Raw genomic sequence first — 11686 nt, forward strand, 5'->3', positions numbered from 1 at the left:
GGCGAAACGACAAAATTGCATTGCTTATGAAGAGAGAATGTCGCTGTTTTTCTCTTAAGATGAAATGTCTACCAAGTTCTAACTGACGTTTGAAACGGAGGAGAGTGCAGCCCATTGCAAATGAAACCGTTTTCTCTTTGTTTCAGCGCGTCCGAGGGAGGAAAGCAACTATAGGTGAAATCCAGACGGTGCATTCAGAGCACCACGCTCTCTTCTACGGCACCAGCCCCCTGAACAGACAGAAACTCGACACCAAGAAACTTTTAGGTACCGTGGTTTGGAATGCAAAGTGTTTCAAGTGTACCGTTTGGAATCTCACATCATTGTTAGTTTCATATTGTATTCTTGTTGTGTTTGCACTTGCTGTAAACTACACTGTATTTAAATGTTCTGTTGCACTGTAGCCTCGTATTGCCCTGTAACACATGTAAGTGACCTTGGATAACGGCGTCTGCCAAATAAATAAATAATTAGTAATTTAAACACTAAGAAAATACCTTGGTATGGTTGCATGAATCGAAGAAGAAACACTGGCCAATGCTTTTCAAGCTAATGCCTATGTTGATATGAAGCACACAAACTTGCTGCGTTAGCCAGCCGCTTGATTTAGTGCCGCCTTCTCCATTTTGATCTTGGTAAATCATTACGTTTAGTGGCACTCTTTGCACTGCAGAATTGTGTTTTTTTGTTTATTCTACAGGGGAATGGCTGGCTGACTAACTGTGCTGTTGTATTGCTCTCCGCTTCACAACAGAGTAGGTGGAGGAGATCAGAAAGTCAGCCTGTCGAGAGACAACAAAGCAACAAAATGCACTGAATTATTCCAGTTTATGATTTGTTTTTCTTCTTTTCTAATTGGGCCTTTCAGGTCCAATTAGCCAGAAGATGTACGCAGTTCTGCCCTGTGGAGGCATTGGGGTGAGTGATTCATAGATCCATATGAAAGAAACCATTTGACCCTTGACTGTTCATTCATTTCATTCATTCATTCATTCATTCATTCGCTGGAGGATATTTATATACATCTAGGCTTTGCGTAAGCACATGCCGCTCTCAAACTGGCGGGGAGTGGGGGAGTAAGTTGTAACTAGGGAAAAGAGTTTGCTGGTAATATCTCATTATTATACAGCGCCTAGGAGTTAGGAATCTGTGATATCCATAAACAGGAGAGGAACAACAGGTGGGGTGTAGAGAGAGGTGGAGGAGGAGGTATGTCTGGGTGGGGGTACGAGGTATACGATATACGTTCGTTTTCGGGGCAGTAAAGCTAATGAAATGCGAGAGGGGGTTGACCTGTGTTGGTTTGGCTGACAGGTGGACAGTGACACGGTGTGGAATGAGATGCACTCCTCCAGTGCAGTGCGGATGGCAGTGGGCTGTGTCGTAGAGCTTGCCTTCAAAGTGGCGTCTGGGGAACTCAAGGTGAGCAAGCAGTGCCCTCTAGTGGTGGTTGGTTCAAGAAGCCCTGCCTGGCCAGCGGAGGAAACCCCCGAGTGAGTTGAAGCAATCTGCCAGGACCCAGTGTCCAGCCCTTAAAAACATGAGTTGTTGTTCTCCATTGGTATGGCCAATTGTGATTTCAACTGTGTATGAGCATTCCTGGTCTTGTAGGTTTTTGAGGGCTGACCTACTGGAGCGCAATTACGATCTCTAATAGACCGGATGCTAATAACCGGAACTGGATGAAATAATGCTAGAATTATCTGGCAACACCCGATTATTACCTCGTCATAAGTCCACCTTTGATGACACTTAGTGATTCAGCACGTCGACCCGTATATGGGGGGGGGGGGGGGGGGGGGGGGGGGGGGGGGGGGTGGGGGGGGGGGATTGGTTCTATCATGAATCTAGTACCTTGTACATTTGTAAAGGAAGAGTTCCTCACCACCACCCCCCGCCCCCCCCCCCCCCCGCCCCCCCCACCCCCCCCCCCCCCCCCCCGCCCCCCCCCCCCCCACCCCCCCCCCCCCACCCCCCCCCCTCCCCACCCCACCCCCCACCCCCCCCCCCCCACCCCCCCCCCCCCCCCCCCCCCCCCCCCCCCACCCCATGGGGGTTCGGGTCACACCCCCCCCCCCCCCCCACCCCCCCCCACACCCACCCCCCCACCCCCCCCCCCCACCCCCACCACCCCCCCCCCCCCCCACCCCCCCAACCCCCCCCCCCCCCCCACCCCCCCCCCCCCCCCCCCCCCCCCCCCCCCCCACCCCACCCCACCCCCCCCCCCCCCCCACCCCCCCCCCCCCCCCCCCCCCCCCCCCCCCCCCCCCCCCCCCACCCCCCCCCACCCCCCCCCCCCCCCCCCCCCCCCCCCCCCCCCCCCCCCCCCCCCTTGCACAGAACGGGTTTGCTGTTGTTCGGCCACCAGGACACCATGCAGAGGAGTCGACTGCAATGTACGTACCCTTCAGACAGATCCTTTACAGGGTGGGGATGCATTCAGCTTGTGTGTTGTGTAGGAGGGTCTTGTGTACAGGGCAGAAACATGCAGCGCTAAAGTATTCAAAAATGAAACATGCAGTATCCAGTACTGCAGCTGTGGCCAAGTGTTTTGCAGCACCTAGAATATTAGAGTTGAGACATCACTATAAAAAAATACATATGAACGTAATGGAAGTGTCTTTATTTAGCATCATGCAATCAAAGAAACTAAAACGTGATGTCAGAGACCATAAAGAGTAGTAGAGTATTTCATTTTCTGTTTCGAAATGTCAAATGTGTCAGTTTGTCATTAAATATATCTGGGAAAACTACAAAGCAGCGGTGTGTAATTCAACATGTTAACGTAACACTATTCAGCATGATTCATTCGACTTTGTGAAGGAAAATTAGTTCATATCTATATGGGGTGATGCAAAACTTTTGGCCTTAGCTGTGTATTCAGTAATGCTTAGGAAGGCAAAACGCTACTTGCATTTCGTGTACCTCTGTAACAGTTAGCAGGTTTGTCTAACAACATCTGTTTTCTTCCACTTGCTGTTTAAAGGGGATTCTGTTTCTTCAACTCTGTGGCCATCGCTGCCAAGCTACTCCAGCAGAAACTGAGTGTGGGGAAGATTCTGATTGTAGACTGGGTATGGAAAACACTTTGTGACTGCTGACAGGTCTGGTTAAAGTCTGAAGTAGATTGTAATGCACATGGCAGAAAGACCGGCCCATGTAATTGCTAGCTTGCTGCTGATGGCGTGGTGATCCGTGCGCATTTGCTAAGTACCTTAGTGTTTTTTTTTTTAAATAGATTTTAGTTTTTATGTTACTTGACTATGAAAATGTTTTGTTATTAACTTTGTTAATGGTTAAATCCTATTGGCGACATGCTATAGCCTTTATTTATCAGAAGTTTAAACTGTTCTGTGCACAGTGTGCATGCAGAATAAAATATACAGCAGCTTGTCACCTGTGTGTGTTCTCCCTGCAGGATATTCACCACGGCAATGGCAGTCAGCAGGCGTTCTATAACGATCCCAGCGTGCTGTACATCTCTCTGCACCGATACGACGACGGAAACTTCTTCCCAGGCAGCGGGGCTCCCGAGGAGGTGGGCTCATGGCAAAGCTTTTTTGTTTCATTTATTTTTTTAATCTCTGTGCTGTAAAATTTAATTTAAACAAACACAAAGATGGTTGCAGTTCCGCTCCATTGGAAACAAGTTTTTCATTTTCTAGTTCCCAAAATTACCGCTGGGTGGTGTTATCTCCCTTGGTTCAAATCTAAACCTTTGTTCACAATTATATATTTGTCAAAATACACTAAAAATATAACATGTAAATACTTATATATATAATATATATAATATATATATATAATATATATCTATATATATAATATATATATATATATACAATATGATACAAAAAATATTAGACAGCAATACTGCAGGCTTCTAACTACTGTACAGCGGTGAGATTTTATCCTGTATTTACACCCATTCCCAGTTTGCTTTAAACGAATAGCGTGTGACTTTGTGTTTGCAGGTAGGGTCTGGCCCAGGAGTCGGATATAACGTCAATATAGCGTGGACTGGAGGGGTGGAGCCACCAATGGGAGATGTGGAGTACCTCACTGCTTTCAGGTACCCAGAGATCCAGAACAGTGGTTTCTATTGCAATGCAATACAGATGTATTTGTATACAGCACCCTTCCTGCCACGGTCTCTCCAGAGCGCTGTACAAAAAGATAAAAACATAACGGCTAGAATATATGATACACTGCAGTTACAATCAATTAATAAAGGCACATGCAAAAAAGTAGGTTTTCAATTTAGACTTGAAAGAATCCAATGTTTCAACCTGCCTGATGGTAACCAGAATGGAGTTCCACAAGCAAGGAGCACAACGGCAGAAAGCTCTGGCCAACTCAGTGGCCGTTTACCTCAGCTTTAAAAACCTGTTCCAGAATCCAAGCTGAACGCAGGCAGATGCAAGCTAGTAAGAGGCAGGGGCCAGTGGAATAACCGCTTCGTCTCTGTGTGTTCGTGCAGGACGGTGGTGATGCCCATTGCAAACGAGTTCTCTCCAGATGTCGTTTTGGTTTCAGCCGGGTTCGACGCAGTGGAAGGACACCAGTCTCCGCTGGGCGGATACTCAGTGACAGCAAAGTGTAAGTCACCCCCCGTGACGATGTACCAACCTTGCCACTAACTGTGAACCTTTTCCTGTCTACAATTCATGGTGATGCGAAACTTTGAACTGTAAGCTGAAGGGGTAGGGGTGGGTGTGTGCGTGCATGCATTGGTTCATAGTGGAAGGATTTCTTTTGTAAAACTTTCCATTATACCGGTAATTATGGTATTTTATATGCCACAGGTGAATTTAAATATGATAAAATACAAACTTAAAATGGATCCCTATTTGTTCCTTATGCAGCACCTTATAAAGAAAATGTTTTTTTTCTTTCGAAAAAGAGAAAGGAAAATTAAGTTAGTAGCAAATATAGTACTTTTTTATTTATTTTTTTCTGCAGGTTTCGGTCACCTCACCAAGCAGCTGATAAAGCTGGCAGGAGGGCGAGTTGTCATGGCGTTGGAGGGGGGTCACGACCTTACAGCTATCTGTGATGCTTCCGAATCCTGCGTCTCCGCTCTCCTGGGCAGCGAGGTCATCTCATTAGTTTTATTCACCGTGACTGCCTGTCTAGCGTGCATAGCTAGTTACACAGCTTACTGTTGGGATATTAATCGATTTATTGTTATATTAGCAGTCATCTTTTAGTATTGCTTTATCAATAATCAAATTGTCTGATAAATAAGTGTACTGAAAGCTTGAGGGGTCTTTATAGGACTAAAAATAAATCATGTTAAAGGACTGCTGTAAAGCTGAAAAACTTGTGATGCAACGTACACTCTAATGTGCTGGAGCAAAGAAATCCAATAAAAGCGTTTGTCTGCAGTGCCATTGAGGATGTTTAGTGGGAGATGGGCTTCTGCAGTGTATCAAAATCAGAAGCATCAAACCTGCTTCTCTGTATCTCTTTCAGCTTGACGCTCTTCCACAGTCCCTCCTTCAGCAGAAGCCTTGCCCAAAAGCGGCCGCGTCTCTGGAGAAAGTCATTGAGATTCAGAGTAAGTCTGCACCGGGTCTCAGACCTCAGACCTGATCAAAACAAGCCAAGTCCAAACTCCAGGACCTGCAACTGAACTGAGATGTAGATCAAAAATACCTTGAGATGCGAGAGAGTTTAAATTCTAAACATCTTCCACTGTTTAGATCTTCAGAATCCATGTGTAGTACCCACCCAGGCTTTAAATGTGTTTATCAAGCCACTGGGGTAACCTGTTGTTCATCTAAAGAATGTCATTGGATATTTCATGTGAACTGTGCACAGGGTCTTGCTCAGATTCTGATAGGACAGAGCCTCTATGACTTGTCTGTGAATAGCCCGATGGCTGTGCAGTAATGTCTCTGCGGTGTTGCAGGTAAACACTGGAGCTCTGTGCAGCGCTATGCCGCCACAGTGTGCCAGTGTCTCTCGGAGGCTCAGAAGAGAGAGAAGGAAGAGGCTGAGGCTGTCACTGCCATGGCGTCGCTGTCTGTTGACCCGGAGCTGGGAAACACAGAGGCAGAAAGCAGGTAGAGTACAGGCTGCACCAGCAGATCAGAACACAGTGTGTTCAGTGAATTAGGTTTCTCTCTCTCTCCTCTCTTTCTTTCTCTCTCTCTATCTCCCTCCCTCTCTCCTCTCCCCCCTTCCATTGTGAAATTATATCAGCCTAATGAATTTCCTGGAGATCGTTTTTCTGTAAAAGACAAATGGGTTTTAGAACCATTTTACGTAAATGCAGTGTTGCGGGGCACTCAGTTAGAATATCAAATGAGTTCAAGTGGTTTTGCTTTACACCCAATTTAGAATTTATTCTTTTATTTAGCCGGCTGTGGTGTAGTGTGTGTTTTTTTTAGTTATTTATTTTTTATTTATTTTATCGTGTCTCCTTGTTTTGCTTGGATATGCAACCAGTTAACCACTTCATATCACAGTAGATTGCAGATTTGCATGATCTTATTCTTATATGCTCTCATAGCTGTAGCATGTTCTTCTTGCGTTCCCCTCCTATGATAGAATTTTATGCATCTAAAGCTGTTTTTTTTTTTTTGTTCGTAGACAAACAGATGAGCCTATGGAGCAAGAGCCAGTGTTGTAGCGAGTGCGGATTTCCCATTGTGATTGTAAACCCTCTTTTTTACATTCTTGTGAGACCCCCTCGCCCCCTCACTCTCCCTCCTTTCCTCCAAGTCTGGCGGTCATGCACTGCACCACACCTCGCCACACTGACCTGAGAGAAACGCGAGTTCCAGCTTGTGGGAGACAGACAGAAACACAAAATTAATTTCTCAAGCCATTTCAGCCAGTGGTTTGTATTGTTTTGTTTTCTTTTTTTAAAACCAAGAGAATTTCTCAAACTCTTTCCACCAAATCACGTGAATTGAGCAAAGAGAAAAGAGAGCTTTTTTTTTTTTTTTTCGGTCCTTGGAACATGCAGAAAAAGGAACATTGTGTATATTAGAAAAGAGAAAAAATAGCTGGATTATCTACCTTGTTAAACCCAGAAGGGTGAAGCACACATTTTCTTTTCTATTTTTTTTCAAGGGTGGTGTAAAAAAAAAAAGGCAGTGATGGGGAAGCTTGCATAAGAAGCCCTCCCTATTTAACAGGAACCCAGCTGGATATTCAAGCAGGGCACTTCTCTGTTTTTAAAGAGGGTGCTCGTTCTTGGGAGGTGTTGGGAGACCACCCCTCCCTCTTGTGGAAAGTATGTGTACTTACAGGCACTGACTGAGTAAAACAAAGATCATCTTTCCAGCAATCCGAACCTTTCATGAGTTTAACAGCAGTCGTCAAGCAAAGCAGAAAAATGATTATTTTTATTATTATTATTTTATTTTATTTAATTAATTTTTTGGGGGCGAGGGGGGATGAATAGAGTTGCAGAAGGAACTTGGTGCCTTTTTAAAAAAAGAGAAACCCCCCACACTCTCGTTACACCCATATTTGTTTATATGCTTTCATTTCCTCCAGTGGCTGGATCTGTTCATGAGAGATGTTTGATTCTCTCCCCCACCCGGAAAGATTTTCAATGTTTTTTGTTTTTTCTTCTCTGTCTCACGCTACCGGAATTCAGGGAGTAAATGAGGTAGGGGTTAAGGGTCAAAGGTCGCCTTGGGAGTTTAAGGACCCCACTCCCCAGTATTTTGCCTCTGTTTGTTTGATGTTTTTATTTATTGTAACAAAATCAGATTGTGTATTTGTGATATAATGACCAATCATTTTAATGTTCTTTGTTCTGTAAATACTAGATTGTCTTCTTTGATCTCCTTTGTCACCAAAAAAAGATTTATTTTATTATAGTAAGGTTTTTTTTTTTTTTTTGAACACTGTCACTATTCTTAGCATAATAGATGGTTTAAATCCAACCAGATATAATTCATATAGAAGTATTATTTAATATTAAGAGCAGATACATTTAATTTTATTTTTAAATTGATGGCTTCATGCCTTGTTTGCACTAGATTGCTATTGGTGGGCTATGTTAGCAGAAGTGTTTGGCATGCTACACTGTTGACTCCTCTGCACTGTTCATGTTATGGTCTGTGTTTCAAAGTTTCTTCTCTAAAACCTCAAATAAGTAAAGGTGCATCTTGACAATGCTTCCTGGCTGCACCACTGTACAATTTCTCTCTTGTGTTCCTGTAACTTCGCATGGGGTGGGGTGGGCGGGGGAAGCAATTTACAGCTGCACACTACCTGTTTGACATCCTGCTAGGGTTTGGAGTGTAGGATTACATTGAACACAGCCCGGGAAATGAGTGCCACACTAAATGCAGCAACATTTATTGTAGAGTAAGAGACCCTGTCTGCTAATCCAGTGTACTGTTCTTGTACAAAGTCAGGCAGTGTGCTTACAGGCTTCCCTGGCATTGGCAGTAACGTCACAGGTTTAGAGACACAAATTAAGAATCTACTCGACAAAATAATCAAGCCCGGAAACAGATATGCGCCCCCCCCCCCGGCCTTAGAAAATCACATCATAATATAACCAGATTTTTAAGTCTGTCTTTGAGTGGGGGTTAACACAGCTTCTGCTCCACCTGGTATTCAAAGCGTGCTGTTCAAGAGAAAGTATTCAGAGAACTCCACTCCAGTTTCCTCCTGCGCCATCCTTTGCTGGGCCTGTCTTAGCGCTGTGCTGTCACCGTGTTCTGTTTGTTTGTATATCTCGGTTGTTTTCCTGTCATTGTCAGTTTTGAAAATATGTTATTTTTTTCAGTCTCAGCACTAGAAGAAGCAGCTGTTACAGTGCTTCATTTCCTGTGTTTTCTTGACCTGGGGTAGATGACATCCATGCTAAATGGACAGACTGACTGTAGATAGTGTAAATGTGTGTACATATACACCCTGCTAGCTTCACACGTCCGTAGGGAAGCTGCAACAATGTTGCAGCTATAACAAACAGTTTCAACTGCAGGATTTGAAAGTTTGAGCAACTTTTCTAATTGCTGTGTACTTCCGTGCAATTTGCATTATTCATTGTTTTTATCTGTGATCAGAAATTGATATATGGGTTTAGTTTAGGAACTTCAGAACCACCCAATGTAAAAATAAATAAATAAAAGAATAATAAAATTAAAAAAAAAACTTGTCCAGATGCTGCGCAGTGTTGAAATGCATATTGTCTTCCCAGTAAATCGACTGTAGCATGGGTCACATAGGCTCCTGAGAGTCACATCCGTCTCTGTCCAGTTAGACAGTGCCCTCTTTCAGTCCATCTCCCAGCAGCTTTGAAAGCCAGGTAGAGACTGCTACATTGAAGCAGCAATGTTTCAGAGTCAAAGGAAAGGACAAAATCAATGAAGTGGCACAACAGTTCTTACATAGTGTCAGTGGTCTGTTTAGACAGCCTAAAAATACACATTTTAGTCTCTTGTTACATGAACGTGCTTTAGAATTGCAGGGCTCTCTGTTTTAGCTCAGTTTGGTAACTTTTTGGGGAGAATGTGTCATTTTTGGATAGATTTTTTTTTTGCAGTGATGCAGATTGCACATGTTTCCCGTGGCGGGGTGGGGGGGGGGGGGGAGGGGGGGGGGGGGGGTGGGGGGGGGGGGGGGGGGGGGGGGGGGGGGGGGGGGGGGGGGGGGGGGGGGGGGGGGGGGGGGGGCCAGGGGGGGGGGGGGGGGGGGGGGGGGGGGGGGGGGGGGGGGGGGGGGGGGGCTCTCCGGCCGGGGGGCATTATGTTTTTAAGCTGTTGGCAGCAGAGGATTGCATAAAAATAATCGCACCAGTTCCATTAAACAGTGCTGTAATGCTCTGGAATATTTAGTTTCATTGAGAAGTCCATGTGACTGCAGACTACAGTAAAGAGTGCTTCGGTATTTTTCAAAATTAATAATTATAGGGGTGGGTGGAGGTCTCGTCCAATCCCTTGCTGCTTCACGTGTTGATTTTTAATGTTAACTAATGTTGTAAAAACGTTGTGTCTCTGAGGGCGTGATTGTTTGCAATAATACCAGAGGGGGCAACGTGCAAAGTCACTCGCTGCTTTCAACATGCATGCTTCTGGTTTATTTGAGAGAGGTCCTGTCTACCTTTTGGTGTGAGTAAGCAATAGCTAAGCTTGTCATTTTCAGTTTTGCCTAGGTAAAGACAACGATCAGTGTGTGATTTGCAACCATTCCTCTTTGCAGTAGAAATACACTTTTTTTCACTTTCATTTTATGATTTTTTTTTTTTATCTTTTCAATTTTAATCATAAACTGATCATTGGAGCACCGCTCATTCAGTGGCCGAAGAAAATTATAATTTTCAATTCTAAGATGGATCCCATGCGCTGTGTGGACCCATTCAGCAATATCACAGTCTTATGAGAAGCAATAGCACACGAATGACCTTCACCTCAGAGAAAATTTCATATTTATAATGTTGACAGTGAAGACTAAATTGCTTTAAATGCCACGTCCTTATTGTTTTTTTTTTTTTTTTTACTTGTTCTAAATTATGCTGCTCTTCTAGGTAGATATGTGTGCACTTTCCCCTTCTAGCTGTTTTTCAGTTAAATTCACATCTACCGTTGATCCCTATGTGCCCTGACTTTGGTGGTTGTTGTTATTATTATTATTATTATTATTATTATTATTATTATTTCAAATCCTCATTCCACTGGCATTTTAAAGCGATTTTGTGAACTGGTTGAACTGAGAAATGATCCACATGCCTTTCAGAGCATTACAATATTATTCACAGTGTTTCAGCTACATTAATATGGATGTATTTTATTTTCTTGGTGTTTTTTTGTGTTTTTATTTTATGTATGCGTAGCTGTATTTACTTTGTTGAGGGGTATATAAAATGTATATTTTCAGCTTCAAAAGAGATCTATATCCATTCTGTACATACACTGTTTTCTACAGTTGAGAAGTTGGGCTGGGGATAGAGCTAGAATGTGACAGATTTTTTTGTATGTAAAGTTTGCTGCTGTTGTAAAAGGGAGAATGACAAGTTTTGGCTTTGTTCAATCAAAACACATTCCTTGAAATATCTTTGAGGGTGATTTTATTCGCGTGACAATGCTATATAGATGTTGTTTATATTTGTATGCACTGTATATAAAATACACAATAATAATAATAATAATAATAATAATAATAATAATAATAATAATAATAATAATAATCTAAATTCAGTGCCCATTGGTATTATTTTAATTCACCTTTTTTCTCCATATAGAACATACATATAGTGCCATCTTGTGGTGGGCTGTGGTAATTACCGCATCAAATGGTTAACCATTTTTTCCCCAGCACTGTAACAGGTGTTTCAATAAAGTCTATTCATTTACATAAACCTGACTATTATGTTTCTGCAAAGTTAGATTGCCAGTCCTGTTTCATCTCCATTGTGGGGGGTCCAACTCTTTATTCTTTTTAATCTGTTTTTATTGTATTTTTAATTATTATTGTCCGCTGGGTGGACATACTGTGGTGTTCGGTCTGCATTTGAAATGACAATCGACAGAGTTTTAGGCACAGTCTGATACAGCAGTTCACCGTGGTTGTCTCTTACTGGTATTAAAAACATTATTCATTCATAGTTTTAATATACAGATTGTTTCCAATTAATCAGAATCAATTTTGTTGTGTGTGTGTTTTTTTTTTATTAATTGCAGACCCAAACCCATGCAGAACAATTTACTAACAA

At 43.2% G+C, this 11686-nt stretch overlaps 1 protein-coding gene across 6 annotated transcripts in view; it reads left to right on the forward strand.

The window, feature by feature from the left end:
- Positions 1 to 9534, forward strand: part of LOC121324493 (histone deacetylase 5-like) — a 46927-nt gene extending 37393 nt beyond the window's left edge. For all 6 annotated transcript variants that reach the window (XM_041266455.1, XM_041266458.1, XM_041266456.1 and 3 more), the window contains 12 exons: positions 147 to 267; positions 869 to 918; positions 1315 to 1422; positions 2341 to 2396; positions 2987 to 3074; positions 3419 to 3538; positions 3975 to 4072; positions 4481 to 4599; positions 4963 to 5096; positions 5476 to 5560; positions 5915 to 6068; positions 6598 to 9534. In XM_041266455.1, coding sequence (XP_041122389.1) covers positions 147 to 267; positions 869 to 918; positions 1315 to 1422; positions 2341 to 2396; positions 2987 to 3074; positions 3419 to 3538; positions 3975 to 4072; positions 4481 to 4599; positions 4963 to 5096; positions 5476 to 5560; positions 5915 to 6068; positions 6598 to 6637 — 1173 coding nt within the window. In that variant the 3' untranslated portion in view covers positions 6638 to 9534. The remainder of the gene's footprint in view (positions 1 to 146; positions 268 to 868; positions 919 to 1314; positions 1423 to 2340; positions 2397 to 2986; positions 3075 to 3418; positions 3539 to 3974; positions 4073 to 4480; positions 4600 to 4962; positions 5097 to 5475; positions 5561 to 5914; positions 6069 to 6597) is intronic.
- The last annotated feature ends 2152 nt before the right edge of the window (positions 9535 to 11686 follow it).

Source organism: Polyodon spathula, chromosome 12 (assembly GCF_017654505.1).
Source record: "Polyodon spathula isolate WHYD16114869_AA chromosome 12, ASM1765450v1, whole genome shotgun sequence".
NCBI classification, from domain to species: domain Eukaryota; kingdom Metazoa; phylum Chordata; class Actinopteri; order Acipenseriformes; family Polyodontidae; genus Polyodon; species Polyodon spathula.